The sequence below is a fragment of the Moschus berezovskii genome, chromosome X, assembly GCF_049115385.1.
Source record: "Moschus berezovskii isolate FMDL1 chromosome X, NW_MosBer_1.0, whole genome shotgun sequence".
NCBI lineage: Eukaryota > Metazoa > Chordata > Mammalia > Artiodactyla > Moschidae > Moschus > Moschus berezovskii.
Window position 1 is genome coordinate 114,941,670 of NC_142488.1, and position 21,597 is coordinate 114,963,266.

Below are 21,597 nucleotides of genomic sequence, written 5' to 3' on the forward strand. Positions count from 1 at the left end.
GCAGAAGAGAAAAGAAACATTCCCAAACACTTTACCGTGATACTTATGGGTGGGGGTGCTTATGTTCCCTTAGGGAGAAAACATCATTTCTTTTCAGTACTACTGAAATTTCTTTTAGGAATACTTGGGTATGGATAAGAGTTACCTAATTCATCAATCACACAAGAAACCTGTGTAGTAGATTTCACACTGTGCAAGATTTTGCTGGGGAGGTGGGGAAGAGTCAAAAGAAATATAGTTTCTCATCTCAAGCCTCCCATTCATGAAAGAATTGGAAAGCAAAAGAAGGCAAAATATAATCAGGTGCTAATTGGGTAGTGCAGACACTGTTAAAGAAATTCAGATTTAATGGGTTGGGTTAGCCAGAGGGGCTTTAAGAAAGACACAGACCTTGAATATGGCCTTGAAGAAAGGGAAGCCTCTAAGCTCTGATTGTAGTTGAAATTTAATCCCCATATGGCGAATGTCAAATAGCTAAAGAGTAACCTCTTAATATTTGAAACAGTAACTGACCATCTAAATGAATTAAACACATTGACCTCACTATATTTTTTGGCATGGAAAGGTGTTCATAATACATTAAGTATGAAAAGCAGATTATAGAACAGCATTCTATGATTCTATTATTAGAGAATAAAACATATGTTATGCACAGAAAAAAAGTCTAGAAGGATAGACACTAAAATGTTGACAGTGGTTTTGTAGATGTGGTAGGATTACGGGTGACCTTAGTTAAAAACATTTTTTTGTGTTCTCTATTTTCTGATTTTTCTGCAACAATTGTATATTATTTGTGTAATAGTTAAAAAAAAAAACCCACGTTGGGTTCTTAAAACTCACTACAATGAATACTTCATAAGAACCTTGGAGAAGGAAGAGAGAATGATTAAATAATTAAGGAGATAGGGTGGATTATATATGGTGACAGAGTTAAAAGCTGACTATCCTTCAACTTAGTGGCCTAAGATGGGAATATGATCCAAGTCTATAAAATCATGAAACTGACTAGGAGAACATAGATTTATTTAAAAATCTCAGGCAACAGAATTGAGGGTTGGCCCTTGAATATTGGGAAGTTAAATTTAGGACAAATAAAAGTCTGAGCTCTCACAGAAGGCAAAAGAAAAAAAAAGGAATTTGTTATACTAGAATACTAGGGGTGGGGCTTTCCAGGTGATGCTAGCGGTAAAGAATCTGTCTACTAATGCAGGAGACATAAGAGATGTGGGTTCGATCCCTGGATTGGGAAGATCCCCTGGAGGAGGGCGTGGCAACCCACTCCAGTATTCTTCCTGGAGAATCCCATGGACAGAAGGGCCTGGCAGGCTATAGTCCATAGGGTTGCAAAGAGTTGGACACGACTGAAACAACTTAGCCTGCACACATGCTTACTACGGGTGATATAAATTTAAAATGTAAGTATATAGCTTCAAGGATGATTTCCCCAGTGGCTCAGGTGGTAAAGAATCTGCCTGCAATGCGGCAGACCTGTGTTCAGCTCCTGGGTTGGGAAGATCCCCTGGAGAAGGAAATGGCAACCCACTCCAGTATTCTTGCCTGGAGAATTCCATGAACAGAGGAATTAAGACACGACTGAGTGACTAACCCTTTCACTTTCACTTCAAGAATGATTTAGATAAATTAATGGAAGAAAGGTTCATTAAAGGTTGGTGATTGTTAAGCAAAAGGCAGGAATGTCTCAAGTCTATGAGATACTTAATATATTTGAAAGTGGCAGAAGGTGGCACAGACTTGACCCCTAACCAGTGCAGGCCACAGTGCTAAAGTCATCCTCCTGGAGGCCCTTTGCTGGACCAGGAGTTAACCCTTTAGTTGTTGGACTGTTGGGAGATTCCAAGAAGGAGATCATGGGCTGGGGTGTCCAGGAGGCAGAGGGTTCTGGGCAATAATTATTTATCAACCAGAAAAGAGGCATTCCGATATGTTCCTAATAGTTATGACTATCCCAATGCATATTGGCTAAAAATTAGTCCTGGGTGTGCCTATCTTGCCATGTAGACTTCAGAGATGACGTCTGTCAGAGGTACAGTATATTGGGATGGATGGACCACACTGGGACAACCGTCTTAGGGATCTGTGAAGTCAGATGAAACCAAGGAATTTCTCTTACCTCGTGGGCTATTCAGTGAAGCTTCTGAGGCTCTTCCACCATCTCCACAGTGGCTCTGGTCAAAGGGCAGGCACTGATCACCAGTCCCTGCCACCACTTCAAAATTCTTGGACAAATCTTTTGTTTCCATAAGAGATTTCAGCTTGTAAACTTTCCGGGTATTGGTGTCTGATAGATAAAGTGATTCAGACATTGGGTCCATAGCCAGATAGTATTTGTGAGCAGGGCTTGTGCTAAGAGAAGAGAAAAAGAAAGTTATTCAAAGTAACTTGTTCAGCCTACACTCCCTGGGCTCTGCCTTTTGTCACAAGTGGAAAATTCTCTTCAGAGGTGAAAGTATTAATGTATATTCCTTCTTATGTGCTGAGGAGATGGGCACCTCTTTGTTTTTCTTGTAATGGGTCTGGGATTAAAAAAAGTTCAATGTGTACTGCTAACCTGTAATGATCTTGATATCCCAGTACCATCCGTTTGAGGGTAGAGAAAGATGCAGAGGATAGAAAATCCCAGGAGATCCGTTTTCTCATACATACCTTTTCTACGCCCTCCTCCCCACCCCAGTTCTCCAATTACCTACTAGATTACTGCCTGGATATCTCAGTCACCCCAAACAGAAACTCCTCAGACAGTCACCTCAAAATCCAAAACAGAAGTTAGTTATTCTTTTCCTGAATTCCCCATCCTTCACAAACCTACTTCTTGTTTTCTGGGCTTCCTACCTCACTTGGGGTCACTACTGTCCTCCTGGGGTCCTGTTGGAAGTTGAAAGGCATCCATAAAATGTGATGAGTGTGGTTTAGGTAGGGCTGTGCTGCAGATATATTGTGACAAACTTCTCCTTTCCAAGCTTCCTTGTTTTTTACTTTTTTTGTTTTTTAGCTGACTACCATATTTCTTGAATCCATATTTTCTTCTTTCAGGACATAATACAAGTGATTACATTTGTCCTTTCTTTTGGTTGTAATCACAGTCATCCATACCTCCTAAAGGTGACAAGTTACCTTGACTGGATTTTGGTATTCCTGAAATTCTTCAATTATATATTTACATGGATCTTGTGTTATTTTTATCTGCATATGTGGCTGAGCTCATTCACTAGTTTTGATCCTCCTAATTTCATTTTTCCTATCGCTGCAGGAATTTTGTTTTGGGGGACATTTTGCTTGAACTTAAGGGTCACGTACTGCTGACATCATCTAAGCTCCAAACCTTGAGGTCTAACCCTTACTCTCCCTCTTTCTCTCCACATGTAATTGTGCCTGCAAATGAACTTTCAGAACTTTTCTTCTATCCCTCCTGCCATCACATTAGTTTTAACCTTCATCATCTCTGGCCTGCAATATTTTCCATAGCCCTGCCCATAGGAGGTGTTTTTGAAATCTTAAATCCATTTTCCCCTATCTTGCCTCCAGAGTTAATCTGATCATTTGCTTCCCATCTTTAAAAACTCTACAGACTTTTAAATATTCCTTAGTATGGGGCACATTCCTTTCTTTCCGTTCCGTTCTGTAGCTCAGTCGTGTCCGACTCTTTGCGACCCCGTGGACTGTAGCCTACCAGGCTTCTCCGTCCATGGGATTCTCCAGGCAAGAATACTGGAGTGGGTTACCATTTCCTTCTCCAGGGGATCTTTTCGACCCAGGGATCGAACCCGGGTCTCCCACATTGGAGGCAGACGCTTTAACCTCTGAGCCACCAGGGAAGCCCTTTCTTTACTAAGTAATTAATTCTTGTATGCCTTTTAAGGTTTTATACAGGCATTATCTTCTAAAGAAAGCTTTCCCTAAATCTCTAGGCTCAGTTATTTGCCTATGCTTACCTCTATTCTGGGTGATCACATGTCATATTAACTTTTTTTAAAAAATGTATTTGTATCCCCTAATAAACCATGAGAGGTTGGACAAGAGCTACCCTGTCTTATCTCTGTGCTCACTGCACAGCACTCTGCCTCACACCTGGTAGCCTAAACCGGAAACCGGAAGCCATTCTTTACTACTCCTTCTTTGCGCCATTCCCTATATCCAGTAAAACAACATTAAAAAAAAAAAAATTCTACCTCCTAAACTCTTCTCCAATCTGCCCACTTGTCTTTATCTCCACTGTCTGCAGTCCAAAGTTCTGCCATCTCTCACCTGAATTCCTTCCTTGGTACTATTTCTATGATTGTATTTGTTCATGGAGTCATTAAAAAGTATTTACTAGGTGCAAACAATGTGCCAAGTAACTGTGCTATGGTCCAGAGACCTACTTGTGTGCACAGCAAAGCCCTTTTCTTCATGAAACTTACAGTCTAGTAGGGGAGTCAGATCAGTAAATAGGCTATGACTTGTAAATAGGAGTGTTACAACAGAAGTAGAAAGGAGAGAAATGAGCAGAAAGAAGGAACACGTGACTGAGCAGCACCAATCACATTGTATTAGCATTACTTTTAAAAATTATTACCTGAAGTTCATATTTTATTCAGATTTCCTTAGTTTTTACTTAATATCCTTTTTCTTTCTGAGGATTCCATCTAGGATACCAAATTATATTTAGCCTTCCAGTCTCCTTAGGCTCTGAAGGGCTGTGACAATTTCTCAGAGTTTGCTGGTTTTTGATGACTTTAACAGTTTTAAGGAGTACTGGTCAGGTATTTTGTAGGATGCTCCTACTGGAATGTGTCTGATTTTTTTCTCATAGTTAGACAGCGAAAGAAGACCACAGGGGTAAAGTGCCATTCTCATCAAATCAAATCAAGGGTACATAATATCAACATGGCTTATCACTGTTGATGTTGACCTTAATCACCTAACTGAGGTAGTGTTTGTCAGGTTCATCCTCTGTAAGTTAACTCTTTCTGTCTTATTTTCCACACTGTATTCTTTGGAGGAAATTACTCCACCAAGACAACACTTAAAGAGTAGGGAGTTAAACTGCACCTCCTTGAGGGTCGAGTATTTATATAAATTATTTGGAGTTCTTCTGCGTGACAACTTTATGTTTTCTTCTCCATTTATTTATGAACTCAACCATTTTTTCATATTAGAATGGACTCATGGATATTTGTTTTATATTTTGCATTAAATCCAATACTACTTAATTTTGTTGCTCAAATTGTTGCAGCTTTAGCCACTGGGAGCTCTTTCTGTTGGCTTGTGTGCCCCTCATCAACCCCCATCAATGTGGGTGTGCTTTGTTTTTTGAGCACGTCCTTACTTTCTGGAACTACACGATGCTCCAGGCTCATCTTGTATGATACCTACCCTGGCACTAGAATGAATCATTTCTCCAAGTATCCCTATTCCTTTTATTGAAAAATGGTATTAGAAACTGAGATCTGAATACTGGGTATAAGCACTATTTTTTTTCCCTCCATCTCTCTCTCTCTCTAACTACTCTGTGAACTCTTTGCAGGCAGGAACCTTACCTTTCTACCTCAGTGCCAACAGAGGGTCTGACAGGGCTGATGTTCAGTAAGTGCTGAACTAAACCGTAGGACATGAATCTAACTAAGACATAGAAGAGTTCAGGCCTTGGCTACTTAGCCAAGCAAAATGGAGGGGAGAGGGTCATTAGACTAATTAAGATGCTCTTAAAGACTGGCATGTTCCTGATTGTATTTGTAATTGCCATTTGCCTTCTAAGCATATTTATGTTAATGATAGTAAGGCTGGCAAATACTGACTTGAGATACAGTTTATAGTTTTAATTGGAAAAAAATCAAATCCAATTGGAATACTTGATTTTTTTCTACTTACCTTCATCAAACAAGAGAATCCGGTAGATTCCAGGGACATCTTCAACCCTGGAATTACCATGCCAGCTGCTGTAAATAAACTGTGAAGGGCCCGACAGATTCCAGTATTGCTTTGGCAGTCATATGAGACAAAGCATCTCTGTAGCAAAGACTGCTTAAATATGGGTTTGAGTAAAAGTTTTCACATATTTAGTTGTACTTTTTGCCTTCAGAATAAAATTTTTCCAGTGCCCTTAGATCTTTCTAGAATAAAGAAGGGGTCACACCCCTCCCCAAAACAAGCTTCAATACTTTGGTAGCCAGCTTGTGGAAGTTTCAACTGAACCAGATTAATCATGTTTTGTTTAGGAAAAGTCCATAGGCTATTTTTCCAAGAGAAATGTTATTCTCACAAAAACACTTTGGAATGCATTACATTCATTTATTATTGAATATCCTCAAAGTGCCTGTGAGGGAACTTGGAATTATCATTCTTCTCAAATCTCAACTGAGGAAACCCAGGCACATAGAAAGCTCACCCAGGGTCACTAACAAGTCTGTGCTTGGACCAATATTAGATTAGATTGTATGTGACTGAGTGTGCAAAATAAATACCTTCAGAATACTCTTGTTCTGAAAGTGACAAAAAAAATTCAGTGTTACAGTCTGTTGTTCTCAAACTCTGTGCACTGGCCTTTAGAAAATGGAATAGCCCAAATGCACCAAATTCAAATCAGATTGCTATTTTCTTGACAGCCAACAGTCAGGAAGGTCTCCTATATTGAGATGTAATTTCTTGCCATTTCATGCCATTTCCCAAGTGCACTTCAGCTCTTTTGAGATTGGTTTCTTTCTACTTTGTGAAAACATGCCAAACCTGAGAAAGAAAAACCACTGGAATACATTCCAATTTGTTCTAATCCCTTGTGTCTAAACACATATTGCGATTTGAGATATGTGAAGATTTCTCTTATAACTTTAGTGTTAGACTTATTGTCATCTTCCGGTTAGTTTTCCATGCAAGCAATGCCTGCATGGAGACTTAGCAAAGATCACTTAGCAAATATCACTTCATTCATGCCAGTTAAAACCACATAGATTGTTAAATGGGCAATTAATGCTCATAATTAATACTGTGCAACATTTTACCAGCAAGCAATTTGATAACCAACTTAATTTGTTTAAGGAATCAGTTATGCCAAAGTAGCAAGGCTGATATTGTGCACTGGCATTTGGCAAGTGCCTCTCCCAAACGGAATCCAAATGACAAACCCCATAACTGCCATTTTGATAACAATTGGCATTCAAAAGTGAACAAATTCAATTTTCTCCTTTGCAATTTCAGGTAATTTAGAACAGTTTTGACAAGTGTAATGTGTTAACAAGTTGAATAGGAATACTTATTATGACTAATTTCAGAGTTATATGCCATTGTCAGTAAATGGTCAGTTTAAAGTTTATTATCTTTTTTTTTTTTGATAGGGTAAAATAGAAACCATGAGGTTGCATAAGAGGAACATGGAGAAATCTTATTCAAGAAGGTCATCATGGGCATTCTCTTAATACACTCGTCAACTAAATTCCTGGAAGTAGGAAGACTGCTGTGCAGTCTCTTTCTCTACTTGCAACTTGAAAGTGAAAGTGAAGTGAAAGTGTTAGTCGCTCAGTCGTGTCTGACTCTTTGTGACTCCATGGACTGTAGCCTGCAGGACTCCTCTATCCATGGGACTCTCTAGGCAATAATACTGGAGTAGGTTGCCATGCCCTCCTCCAGGGAGTCTTCCTGATCCGGGGATCAAACCCATATCTCTTGTCTCCTGCATTGGCAAGAGGATTCTTTACCATGTGAGCCACCAGGGGAGTCCACAACATCAAATCTATTTGAACTTACAGACTCATCTGTGATATCACCTAAGAAAACACCATGAGACTGGAGGCTTTGCTTTCCCAGGAAGTACTGAACTGCCAACTTTCTCTTCTTGTGTTTTCTTTTTGGTACATTCTGACCCTCTAGCAAATTCCACTCAGTGGAGCTCTCCTTTTGGAAAACACTTACCTGAGTTATAACTCCCAAGTTAACATTCACATCATTCCTTTAACCTTATTTAAGAAGTAAAGTTTCCCTATTAGCATATTATTAGGAGGTGATGTCTTAGGCAGAAAGGGGCATTAGGCACCCACCCACGTGATTTGCTTACCTATGTCTGGTATCTCTGTTTCTAGGGTGCCCAAGGTATCCACGAATAGCAAGTAAAAGCAAACAGAGAGTCATCAGTATCACCCAACAAGCCAAATTGAACCAGACACACCTATTCCTAACTCAGCTTGTGGTCAGTAGAGGGACTCTATAGGGATCACTCAGTCAGATGGGTAAGCCAAAGTGGACCCAATCCCTCCTGGCTGCTTATCCTAAGATGGCGCCAAGATGACTGAACATCCAGCTTGGTGCCTCAGCTAAAGCTCTAAGGTAGTTTTTTTCAAAAAGTTCTCTCTGGACTGTTTTCATTGGAAGCAGCTGAGCTCTTGCCACATGTGCAGTTTCCTGGGGGCTCTCCCCAGTCATTCCAAATCAGAATCTGGAAGTGGGAGTGGGGCCCAAGAATTCCATTTTCAACAAACTCAGTTGGTGATTCTGAGGCAGAATAAGGTTTAAGAACCCCTGGGCTAGGTTTTGAAGAAGTACCCACTGCAAAGGGTCTGACCATGCAAGTCTCTAACTTGAAAGCCAGTTTATCAAAATGCAGACTCTTTCATTATCAAGTCTATGTAGAACAGACATCCCTAACCCAAGCTTAAGCCACTTATATGATTGTAGAGGTGAGATAGGGACATCTCTTGTGCACATTAGCACAAGTATTTAGCAATATTAAACAATTTAACAAATTGAAAGTATAAAACTTTTTTCTTCAACCATGATAGAATGTACCTGGCATCAAAACTGCTGCATCAAGACAGTTTCAATAAAACATCGTTTACATCAAACTACGAGGGCCTTGTATTGGCCAGCTACTCATGCTCTGAGGGAGCAACCGGGGTGGGTAAAACAGAATTGTCATGCCAGAAACAGCAGAACACTTCAGGGGTCCCTGATCTGTAAGCAACTTGGCACAGGGCACTGCCTAGGGTATCTTACTCTGGGACAGGGTATGGGTCTTCTCACCCAGGGAGCACAGTCTGTGTATAGGCCTGACCTTGGGTCAAATCTGCCCAGAATTAAAAGGTTATAATCATCTGTAAAACAGAGTCATTGCAATTTTAAAATCCTTTTAAATGTGGCCCTTAGGTCATTTTGAAAAACATGAAGATAACAAATCTTTTCATCTAAACTAGAAAATGTTCTTATTCATTGAAACATCAGGAAAGAAGAAAAGATACAAAATGACTTCCTTTGAAGCCATCTGCAACTACTGATTTAACTCTTGTTGAAGAGAATCCTTTTGGGATTTAACTAGGTGGGCTAGAGTGACAATCCACTGACTTTCCCGTTTTATGTGTTAGTCACTCCAGCCATGTCCAACTCTTTGTGACCCCATGGAGTGTAGCCCACTAGGCTCCTTTGTCCATGCAATTCTCCAGGCAAGAACACTGGAGTGAGTTGCCATGCCCTCCTCCAGGGGATCTTCCCGACCCAGGGATCGAACCTGGCTCTCCTGCACTGTAGGCAGACTCTTTACCAACTGAGCCACCAGGGAAGCCCCTTCTATTTCATGGGGTCACCTCTAAAGTGTGGGTATCCCTAGGGTTGACACCAAAAGGTAAGGGTGGGGTGATGTGATTAGAAATCTGGCCTCAGGCATTTGAACCTCTTTCAGTTTTATTATCTTATTTCAAAAATAAGACACTTGCTTATTTTTGTGGCCTCTGAATTATAGGGTGAAAGTGCTTAAGGCTAGCTCTAGTCACTGTTGCATGGTTGATCTTCTTGAAGGAAGTTGAGTTGTAAACATACTAGAAGGATCTCATTAAAGCATGGTTTCATCTGCCACAGACTCTCACGGTACAGAACCATGTGTGTGGCTCCAAAAGGTTTTGAAATTCTTAGGTGACAGCAAGGAGTGGGGAGAGGGGGTGGTTTGATTTTCCTGTGGCCGCTTCTGATCGTGCCAATAATGTCACCATGAATTTGGGAAGATGTCCCATATTATGCAGAGCAGCTTCTCTCATTAACATCTCAGAGGGAGGAAGAGAAAATGACGGAATTTATTTCCAGTGTGTGACCTTGTTCTGTCTCAGAATTTCTTTTAGTTAAAGATTTAGGATTGAGCCACCACCAAAGTCGGTTTGCTGTCTAGCTGGCAATGGACCACACGCTGAGGTGTCAGTGTGTGAGTGCCTCACAGGCACCTGGGCCCATCAGTGGCATCACCAGCTGGCAACTGACTGACTTGAAGTTTGCCATTAGTTTGGAGGAGAAAGGTATGGAAGGGCAAATCTTTTCAGAGCAAGAAATGCTCCTGATGGTAGGATCTTTAAGTCGATCTTTGATTTTATTCAGGACCTGCAAGATTAAAAGGGCTGTCTATTCTTTTTTAATTAAAAACTTTTTACTGAGATATAATTCACATACCACAAAATTTCACCCTTCGAAAAAGTGCAATTCAGCAGTTTCCAGTAGACTCATAGAGTTGTACAACCATGGCCATCGTCCGATTCCAGAACATTTGCATCATCTTATGCAGAAACCCTGTACCCATTAGCAGTCAGTTCCCATTCCCCTCATTTCTCCAGCCCCAGGCAACCATTCATCTGTTTTCTGTCTCTATGAATTTGTTTATTCTTGACATTTCATATACACGGAATTAGATAATGTGTGGTATTGTGTGCCTGGCTTCTTTCATTTAGCATCATGTATGACCCATTCTTTGTACATTTTCATAAGGATGCATGACCCATTATTTAGTACACTTCATGGATGGAGAAAAAGGGGTAAGCCAACTTTGGAGTTTCTGGCTCTTGACCAGACATCATGAGAGTTTGCCTGGCCTGCTCTGTGCTGGTTGCAGCACTTTGCTTGTTCTTCATGCTGTTCTTAGCTTCTTCCCTTATCCTTAGTCAGAAAATATCTGATATCAGAGAACGGACTTCCCTCCATTGGAAGGTTCTTGTGTTCATCTTCTCATGGAAGTCTTCCTTTGAAGACTGAGTTCCCACTCCTGCCACTTCTTAGAGCTTCCACCTTCAGGAAACTCTCAGTTAAGACTATCCTTCTCATTCTCTGTCCCTTGGCCTTATCACAACTTTCCTGTGTTGTGTTTAGGGCCCTGCTTTCAGCTAGCTATTCGCTTAAAAATCAGTCTGACAAACGAATCCATGCTCGGTGATTAATGATGATTTTAGCTTGATGGATTTTTCTAACACAGGTTCTTGTGTTGGAAACTCTTGGAGAGCCAATGTCTCAACTCAGAGGAACACATTTCTTAGGGTGGAAATTTGGGCCCCTTGGAAGGTCAGCAAAGATGTTTTGGGGGTGAGGTAAATGGAGCTTTTGGGTGACAATGCTAATACATGAGACTAAACTGGAAAGCTAACCACCTATTTCATCCATATGTAGTCTGTTTCTCTGTTTGGAACTCCAGTGTTGCTGATGAGAGGAAGGTTCTTGGGTCATCTTTACTTTGTTTATCCCTCTCAATAACAGAAAACTTATTTTCAGAGCCCTTAAAGTCTGTGTTCCATTTGTTCCTTCAGCAGAGCTCCCTATGACTTCTACTGTCCCTCATCATGTTAACTGCCCCTAAATGGGTGCTATTCCAGTTCTACCCAATCTCCAGTCAAAGACAGGAGTTGAGTCCTAAGAACAATGTAGGAAATATTAACCAGTCACTGTGAAAGAAACAGTAAAATCTCAAGAGAAAATTTTCATGTCTTGTCAAGTCCAAATTACTCAAGGCACCAAGAAGCATTTGGTAGGCTCATTTTTAAGGGAAGGACAAAATAAATATCTGGAGAATCATGGCATCTTGAACAATAACAGCATGAGGTTTTTACAAAGAATAAATCATTTCCAATTATGCTTAATAGATCTGTGAAATTAGAAGATGAGAGGGGAGCAAGAAGATACTCATATTTAAATTCTTATAAAGCACTTCATATGGTGTCTCCTGTTTTTATTTATATAATTACCCATGTGAGTTTTGGAAAACTGAAAAATGACTCTGAGGTCATAATCAAAGGAAGATGAAACAGTCATAATTTATGAGAAACAGTTGATGAGAATGAAGAATAGAAAGCTCAGGTACCTATGATAATCTATCTTAACACTTGTGAAAGCGTCTCAGGTAAATGAGGGAAGTGGCTTCTGTGCTTTAGATGTAAACATTTGCCACTACTGAGTGGATGTTTCATGAAGGCAGATTTTTGCTTAATATAAGGAAGAATTTTCAACAGAGAATTCCAAAGATGCATTGGGTTGTTGGGTGAGATAAGTAAGTTTTCTGTTATTGAGAGGGATAAACAAAGTAAAGATGATCAACCATCAGGGATGCAGTGCACACTACGTCTTACCAGACCCCTCTATGGACTTTTCTATCACTAAGCTTATAAATCTGTGATATCACTTTTTAGTTACTGAAATATGTGTGTGTATGTGTGTTTAAAATTTTAACATGAGAAGCAAAGCACTAGGGATATCTAAACCTAAGCTATCTCATAAATCTATCTTAAAAAAAAACTTCGCAGAATATATTTTTGAGACTCCCTCAGGTTTAATTGCATGATCTTATAAGCTTCCCTTCTTTATTATTGTATCTTAATTTCCCACTGGAAGGAAGCACTAAGATGTATATGTGCAGATGAAATCTGCAGTAAACAGGCAAAGGGATACTATATGCTTAAATAACAAGAAATAATCTTGTTGATCTTGGCATGTTGCTAATAATAATGGCATAACTGAATTTTTTGTACTCTCCCCATACAGCCAATGGGGGATCAGCTAGAGGAAATAAATGATCATCCACCAATGAAAATGAAATTATTTTTGAGGTCAGATGAAAGGAACTCAATTGGGGACAGTTTGGATCAGTGGAGCTGAGAGGAAAAATCTATAGTCTGCCAGTCTTTGAAATGTCAAGAGGCATCTAGAATTGTTCAATGTGGCCCAAAATGGAACAAGAAGATGAAAGAGAAGGAAATATAGAAAGGCACCCAGTAGGAGCAAGCTTTACGTCCTCTCAAGAAGTCATCAAACACTGGGTGGATAACTACACATTTGTGGATCTTAAAACAGGTTAAAATGTATAAGACATGTAAGAGGATGCTCAAATACTAAATTGACAATTTCATAGATACAAAAGTAGAAAACAGAGTAGTTAAGTTATATAATGAATAACCTGACAGAGAGTGAAGATCTAGAATGTTCTCTATTTTTTTCTGTAATAACTTATTGACAATATTGCTCTTCCACTCAGTTTTAAATGCAACCAATTAACATAATGACTATATATAGTCTGTGTTTCCAAGGAAACAGATGACTCAACCAAATAAAATGACTAATATGCGCTGGGGGGGGGCGATTAAATTAACTGATTTTAACATCAACCAAAAATTGGTACAAAATGAACTCTCTCTATATATAAAGTAGAATTCAATGAACATTATGGTTATTAAGCTAGCAAAACCGCCTTGTGTCAACTTATTTCTCCCGAGAAAGTTTAAACTTGGAAAAGTTATAAAGCAAATATATAAATTCACCAATCATATGTGAAAGATGCAAAGTGTACAGAATAGATACTTTTTTTAAAAAGTGAATCTAATAAGAACTATACTAGTTTCTGATTAAACATGACAGATAATGTTTGCTGTCATAGACTGGGTTGATGGTTTTGATTACCATCAAATAGGGAGTTACCTATTAATTACGTCTAAATGATCATATCTATATATTTATATTCCATCGGGTTATTTCTCTGATGGCCATTCACAAGAGTGTTGGGAGTAGAGAAGGAAGAATAATTTTTTCTCCTTGAAAGAAATGCAGGGAATCTTAACCATGAGTCTATGAAAGGGCTTCATCCACAGGGATAAGTTGCTAGGGTGGGAGGTGGGGGGTGGAGATATGGGGAGAGAACGAAAATATGTAACGGCTGAGTTTTGTGTGAATGTGTTTATTTCTGGGGGAGAAGGCCCATAACATTCAATAGATTCTCAAAAAGGTCTGAGAACTTAAAGAAAAATGTTAGGAAGAACTGCTGTATAGGATGTCAGCTCAGAAGAGCCAGCTAGGTAGGCTCACGCTAAGTGAAAGCCTGGGTGTGTGAGCTCATGGTGTGTGCTCGCCTGTGCCTTTGAAGAGCTATGGCAGTGAGAGAAAGTGGTGGTGTGTCTGAGCCACCAGGGAAGTCAAGAAGGAATAGGGATTGGAAACTACTTCAGCCTGTCCAAAACAAATTTTTCCTTGTACTGAGAAAATCACTTTCCAATTAGGGTCCAAGTTATTCTATTTTATTCTTCAAATGACTTTGCGTTGAAGGAAGGTCATAAGGTACTTTGGACTGAAATGCAAATTTGTGAACTGTAACTGAACTGAAGGACCCTTGACCAAGAGAGAATCTTCTCGATGAATGACAATTGCTCCACCTTAGGTAAATTTGCATTTAAATGACAAGGGAAAGGAGTCCATTTAGTTGGGTTTTCTTTAAAGTAATATTTTTGTTTTTATAGATAATCCTATGGTTTTTTTCCTCTGAGAAGGCAGCTATTAATAAATAGGAGCTAGCTACATAGGTTTTATAGGGTTGGCTATATGGGGTCCGCCAGACAAGATCTCTATGCAAGGGCCAATATCTGCATGCCTGGAAACATTCAGATGGTGAATGAATTGTTCAGTGCTCCACCTATGTTTTGCATCATGTAGACAAAGCATCCCTAGGATTTTGAAGACAACATAGAATGTAGTATAAAACATTTCCAAATCCAGGCTACAACCATCATGGCCTTCTTCATTGATTTTCTAGTAAGCAGGTGCCCAAAGGCAAATTCCGGTGAGGTATGACATCCCAAGGTACATGAACATTTGATTAGGGCAGGGTGCTATGAATTAGTACCTCTTTAGACTCTGTAGATGTGCTTTATCTTTATAAAATCTATTTTTATCAGTCAAGGGATTTAACCACTTTCTTCTCTATGACAGCGTTTGCAATTATAATTAAGAAACGTATTAGAACTGGAGTGAATTAATGTGAAAAATGGATGGGGGTTTAGGACTAGAAGAGTTCTCTAACTAGGTATGAAAGACTCAGTCTGAGAAAAGGGAGGTAAATTCCAAAGGAAAGCATGAGAATTTGGAAACTTTCGAGGAATGTCCTTATGTATTCAGATTCCAACGTTTATGTGATCATAACTGTTAAACGAAAATGACTCAAGACTTTTCATGTGATTTGACTGGTCCTGACTGTGCTCTGTGCATACACGTTGCTCCATCATTGTCTTTATTCTCCCAGTCACTGTTCTTGGTCACTACTTTTCAGGTCAATGAGGTGATGCCTGAGGCAAGAACTGTTTTATGGAAGAGTTTATAGAGTGGCATCAAATTTTTTGGAACATAGGGAAATTTTCAGCCTCATGTCCTGAAGGCATATGTCAGGGATAAAACTGTCACAACCAATTAGGAGAAGGCTCTATTAGTTTACCCAGGGGAGGGGAAACAGATCTGTCTATCCCTCTTGGGATGGGAGAGGACGTCTTCCTTTTCTAGGACTTCAGGGGACATATATTTGTGCCTCATATCCTTAGAAACCTGAATATTCATTGGAAGGACTAATACTGAAGCTGAAGTTCTGATACTTTGGCCATCTGGTGTGAAGAGCCAACTCATTGAAAAGACCTTGATGCTGGGAAAGATTGAAGGCAGGAAGAGAAGGGGAAGACAGAGGATGAGATGGTTAGATGGCATCACTGACTCGATGGACCTAAGTTAAGCAAACTCCGGGAGATGGTGAAGGACAGGAAAGCTTGCCATGCTGTAGTCTATGGGGTCGCAAAGAGTCAGACACAACTGAGCAACTGAACAACAATAATCCTTGTTATTGGGAGAAATAAAGGTGATTAAGCCGAGATCTCTTTAGTTGTTATTTCTGTGTAACTCCAAAATATCAACGACAGTGCCAAAAGGTATGAATTCCTTTCAAATGGTGTCAAAATACTTTGTCCTCTCAAGAAAATTTCTAAAACAGAGTGAGAAAGTCTAAAGATGAATGCTTTAATCATTTTTTCCAATGGATCAGAGCTTTTAAGGATGAAAAAACTAATCCTTCTTCAACTGTCATGTAAACACAGACGGTCATTTTCCTTTTGATGAACGGATCACTTCAAAAGACTGGACCTGGAGAGCTTAGAAAATGTAGTTTTTGGCTCTGACAACACCTCTACCTGCTAGAATCAATACTATGTATTTTTGATTAGTCTTTGTCGTGGACAGAGCAGGGGTTGAGTGACTTACCTGAGCATGTGACAGTATGGAGCTCCACATCAGTGTCAGGAATGCACTCAGGGAAGGCCACACATACAGGCATGTCAACACTTCCTGGTTCTCCAAAGCAGTGCTCAAATGTTTCTTCAGGTGGGAGTAGGCATGGTGACCTATGTCTTTGGGCCTATTCCTGCATCTCAGCTCGGTACCACAATATGATGGCAACTGAATTTTCTGTTCCTTAATGCAATGCCTTGTCTGTTCCTGTTATCTCATTCTTGCTTTTACCTTATCCGCTAAGCAAACACAGAGATTAGAGGAGACTTACCTTAATTCCAAAATACTAACGGAGTTTCCCGAGGGAAATATTCGCCTTACAAAATTGAAGTCACCAACATACACACTACCATCAGGGCCAGAAGCTAAGGCAACGGGAGCGAAGAGTTTGTTGTTGTGGGCGGGGCCATTGCAGTTGGTGCAGGCTACGCTCCGTTGGTGTCCATTACCCATTATGGTTGCTATGACTGGAGGCTGCTGGGAAATGAACATATTTTCTCCATTTCCTTTATGTATGATTCCTAGATCCAAGGGGAAAAAATAAGAATTAAAAAATAACCACAGCATATTCTCAGCAATATTTTAAATTCTTATTGTTCAAAGCAGGAAGGAGCATTGGCTTGCTATAAAAGAACCTGAGAGTGAAGCACATCACCCCAGGTTTTATTTAACTGCACAGCTACAACAAATGGCAGCATAACACTTTGCCTCAGTTTGTCCATCTATGTAATAGGGTAATATACCCAGTCCCTTTAATGTTGATTCTAAATGCCTCAATAAAGTGTTTAATGACTAACTTTTAATGATTTCATGTTCACTTTGGGCTCTGTGAATCATCTGTGGCTGGTTTTTCATCTCTGACTGACTTTATTCTGATGCCTGGTGCACATCTATCTGACTTCAAACCACCTGCTCTATACAACTATGAAAAGGGAGGATCAGTCGATTTTAATATTAACCTAGCAAACACAATCAGAAAGGTAATCTACTTTGGTAAAAAGAAATCATACTACTAGAATGTACTTCAAAGATAAGAGAAAGGAACTTGAATGTTCCACTCTTTTGGACCATATCTCACTATCATCAGTGCAGGAAATAAGAGATACTGACTTATGAAAATGCTGGAAACTACTCTGCAGTCATTTTCTCTGGGAAATCTTATCCATTCTCATGACTTAACTCCCATCTCTCTATGTTGAAACAGTTCTCACCTGACATGCAATTTCCTACTATATCTCTTTACTTGGATGTCCCACTGGTACCCCAAACTCAACAAGTTTAAGACTGAACTCAGTAGGTAAAACACTCTCTGACATAAATCACAGCAAGATCCTCTATGACCCACCTCCTGGAGTAATGGAAATGAAAGCAAAAATAAACAAATGGGACCTAATTAAACTTAAAATCTCTTGCACAATGAAGGAAACTATAAGCAAGCTGAAAAGACAGCCTTCAGAGTGGGAGAAAATAATAGTAAAGGAAGCAACTGACAAATAATTAATCTCAAAAATATACAAGCAACTCCTGCAGCTCAATTCCAGAAAAATAAATGACCCAATCAAAAAATGGACCAAAGAATTAAACAGACATTTCTCCAAAGAAGACATACAGACGGCTAACAAACACATGAAAAGATGCTCAACATCACTCATTATCAGAGAAATGCAAATCAAAACCACAATGAGGTACCATCTCACGTCAGTCAGAATGGCTGCTATCAAAAAGTCTGCAAACAATAAATGCTGGAGAGGGTGTGGAGAAAAGGGAACCCTCTTACACTGTTGGTGGGAATGCAAACTAGTACAGCCACTATGGAGAATAGTGTGGAGATTCCTTAAAAATATGGAAATAGATCTGCCATATGACCCAGCAATCCCACTCCTGGGCAGACACACCGAGGAAACCAGAATTGAAAGAGACACATGTACCCCAATGTTCATCACAGCACTGTTTACAATAGCTAGGACATGGAAGCAACCTAGATGTCCATCTGCAGACGAATGGATAAGAATGCTGTGGTACATATACACAATGGAGTATTACTCAGCTATTAAAAAGAATGCATTTGAATCAGTTCTAATGAGGTGGATGAAACTGGAGCCTATTATACAGAATGAAGTAAGTCAGAAGGAGAAATACCAATACAGTATATTAATGCATATATATGGAATTTAGAAAGATGGTAATGGTGACCCTATATACAAAATAACAAAAGAGACACAGATATAAAGAACAGACTTTTGGACTCTGTGGGAGAAGGCGCGGGTGGGATTATTTGAGAGAATAGCATTGAAACATGTATATTACCACATGCGAAATAGATGACCAGTCCAAGTTCAATGTATGAAACAGCCGGTGTACTGGGACAACCCAGAGGGATGGGATGGGGAGGAAGGTGGGAGAGGGGTTTGGGGGATATATGTACACCTGTGGCTGATTCATGTCAATGTATTGGCAAATAACCAACACAATATTGTAAAGTAATTAGCTGCCAATTAAATTAATTTAAAAAAACAGAAGAGAAAGAAAAAAAGACTGAACTCATTATTTTTCTGTACCGCCCCACCCCCCCAAACCATGCTTCTTTCTCCTATGTTCTCTGCTGATCTTCTGAGTGGTATCACCAGGCATGTATTTACTCAAGTTGGGAATGTGGGCACCACTGTGGCTCTTCTTTTCCTCATTCTTTAGTCCTAATTAATTACTAAACCCCCATTATCTCCTCAAATATGCTGAACCAGTTCCATGGTCTCTGTTCTTACTACTGCTGTTTTAGTTCAGTTTTTCTTAACTTCTTAGTTTCTTGGTTTCTGTGTATACCCATCTCCAAACTATTGTCCATATTTCTGCCGTAAAGATTATTTCATGTTGATATATGGAAAAAACCAACACAATATTGTAAAGCAATTATCCTCCAATTAAAAATAAATAAAGATTATTTCAATACGTGGATTAAAACCTTTCAGTAGTTTCATATCCTCTATGGCAGCAGTCTCCAACATTTTTGGCACCAGGGACTGGTTTCATGGAAGACAATTTTTCCATGGATGGGGGCGAGAGTGGGGGGTGGTTTCGGGATGATTCAAACGCATTACATTTATTGAATTTGTTGAGTAGGAGGCGGAGCTCAGATGTAATGCGAGAGATGGGGAGCGTCACGGCATACAGGTGAAGCTTTATTCGCTTGCCTGCTGCTCACCTCCTGCTGTGTGGCTCAGTTCCTAACAGGCCACACACCGGTACTGATCTGTGGCCCAGGGGTTGGGGACCCCTGCTTTATGGGATAAGGGGCTCATTTCTTATGATTAAGGCATACAAAGTCCTTCATGATTTGGCTCTTGTCTCCTTCTTCAGTCTCCCCTCTCATTACCCTCTCATTTTTATCCAGAGTTTCGGCTACAGCAAACTATGTACAAATATTTTCACATGCTTCTGCTCTTCTCTGATTTTGTGTTTTGCTGGTCCCTCCATCCTGAATGCCGTCCTCATCTTGTTTGCTTGGGAAACTCTAATCTATCCTCCAAAGCTCAGCCCAGTTCTTCTTGGATGCTCTGTCCAGGAAGAATTTATTATTCCCTCCTCAGTGAGTGTGCAGTTTCTTTTCCATAGCTCTACTATGACACTTGCCACATGTAAGATACAGTTTTCATGACTTCTCTATCTTCCCCATCACAACATGAACTCCTTCCTCTGTCTTACTCTTTTCTGCGTTTCAGTGCCAATCCCTGTGGCCAAGTCATTAGAAGTGCTCAGTAAATGTTGGAAACAGGCTTTGAGTCTCTTGTTGTTTCCTTGTCCAAATCCCAATGATTTTGAGAACCTGCTGAGCCTGGGCAGAAAACCCAAGGAACAAGTACTGCTGTGCTAAACAGCTCAAGTCAGGCCAGAATGAGCCAGGGCAGGTAAAAAAAATCCATGTGGTGAGAAGACATGCCAGTGTGTGAGGCTGTAGCAACTGACAGCAAATGAATGAATGCAGCTATCCTGTCCAGTCTTATTTTTTCTCCTATGACTCCTGCTATCTATCTCCTTGGACTGCCTGTTATTCTCCCTAAACATTTCCTGAAATGTCTCCCTTGGTTTTCTTCCAACTTTTGGTCCCACAGTCCTACAATAGAAACCATTGATCACTCTGAAATTGGAATGTCACTGGCAAAAATTAAGAGGGTAAAACATGCACAAAGCCATGGCACCAAATATGAACCTGGAAACAGAAATGCTATACTTATATAGGCCTTGGATTTCAAATCTCAAGTAATTTTACTTTCTCTCCCAAGGTGATTTCTGGCTATTTTTTTTTTCAACACATCTGCAGGAGCAGCTATGAGCTTATACCTCAACAAATTGCTCTTTTATTGCAGAACCATGAGATAGATATCTTGAGGCTCACTACTTTCTTATTAATTTTATTAATAACTTTATTAGGCAGTGAAGAAATTTCTTAAGATTTAGAATAGTTAATTAAGTTAGATTAATAGGATGGAATTTCATTTCCCCCCAAACACTTAATTGCAGTGTGATCAATATCACAATTTAAATGAATTGGGAGAAAGTGAATGAGAACTGGCATGATAGTTGCACAACATCATTGAAAAGAAATCTCCTGATGATCGCTCACTGAATATCCTACCAATAAGACTATGATATGTTCTTCAATAAATGAGGAAACCAACTGTTTAGCATGTCAGTATTTCAGCAATGCACTACAGGGTATATCATTCAAAAATATTTTCAATTATTGGCTTGGAAATACCAGATTTGCTATTAACATCTATTTTCACAGATAGATATCCATTTTTTATATCAATATAATGATATAGTTAACAATTACTTTCAAAATGACATGTTATTACCAGGCTCCTGGCAATTTAAAAACTAAAGATGGCTATTCTAAACCATTCTTCGAAGCCTGCAATTCTGAAACTCCTCTTTTCTATTAGAAAGCCCAGCACTCCATCAAAGAAGAAGAATGATTAAAGGAAATAAAACATAAGGCAATGTACTTTCTGATTACATCTCAACAATTGATGTCTTGCTTTCATGCAAGGTACTAAAGTGCCCGTGTACTGAAATTACCATTCCTGTTTAAAGCTGAAGCAATCAAAACAAAAATGGGCAAACCCCTTTTGTATTGCCCTGGAAAAATAGATCATTCTGAAGGGTGTTTTTGTTGTTTCAAGAATCTGTTTAACCTTCCATTACATAGAACCAGGGCATACCATCTACCAACAATGATTTAACACCACTTCTTCTGCAAAAGGTTGCTTTGAAAATATTTTGTTTATGTTC

General features: G+C 39.5%; 1 protein-coding gene across 1 annotated transcript in view; it reads right to left on the bottom strand.

Annotated features, from left to right (window-relative positions):
- Positions 1 to 21,597, bottom strand: part of TENM1 (teneurin transmembrane protein 1) — a 448,997-nt gene that overhangs the window by 108,105 nt on the left and 319,295 nt on the right. Inside the window, exons 17-19 of the mRNA XM_088834344.1 lie at positions 16,580 to 16,829; positions 8,045 to 8,065; positions 2,132 to 2,364 (exon numbers count right to left, since the gene is read on the bottom strand). Coding sequence (XP_088690470.1) covers positions 2,132 to 2,364; positions 8,045 to 8,065; positions 16,580 to 16,829 — 504 coding nt within the window. The remainder of the gene's footprint in view (positions 1 to 2,131; positions 2,365 to 8,044; positions 8,066 to 16,579; positions 16,830 to 21,597) is intronic.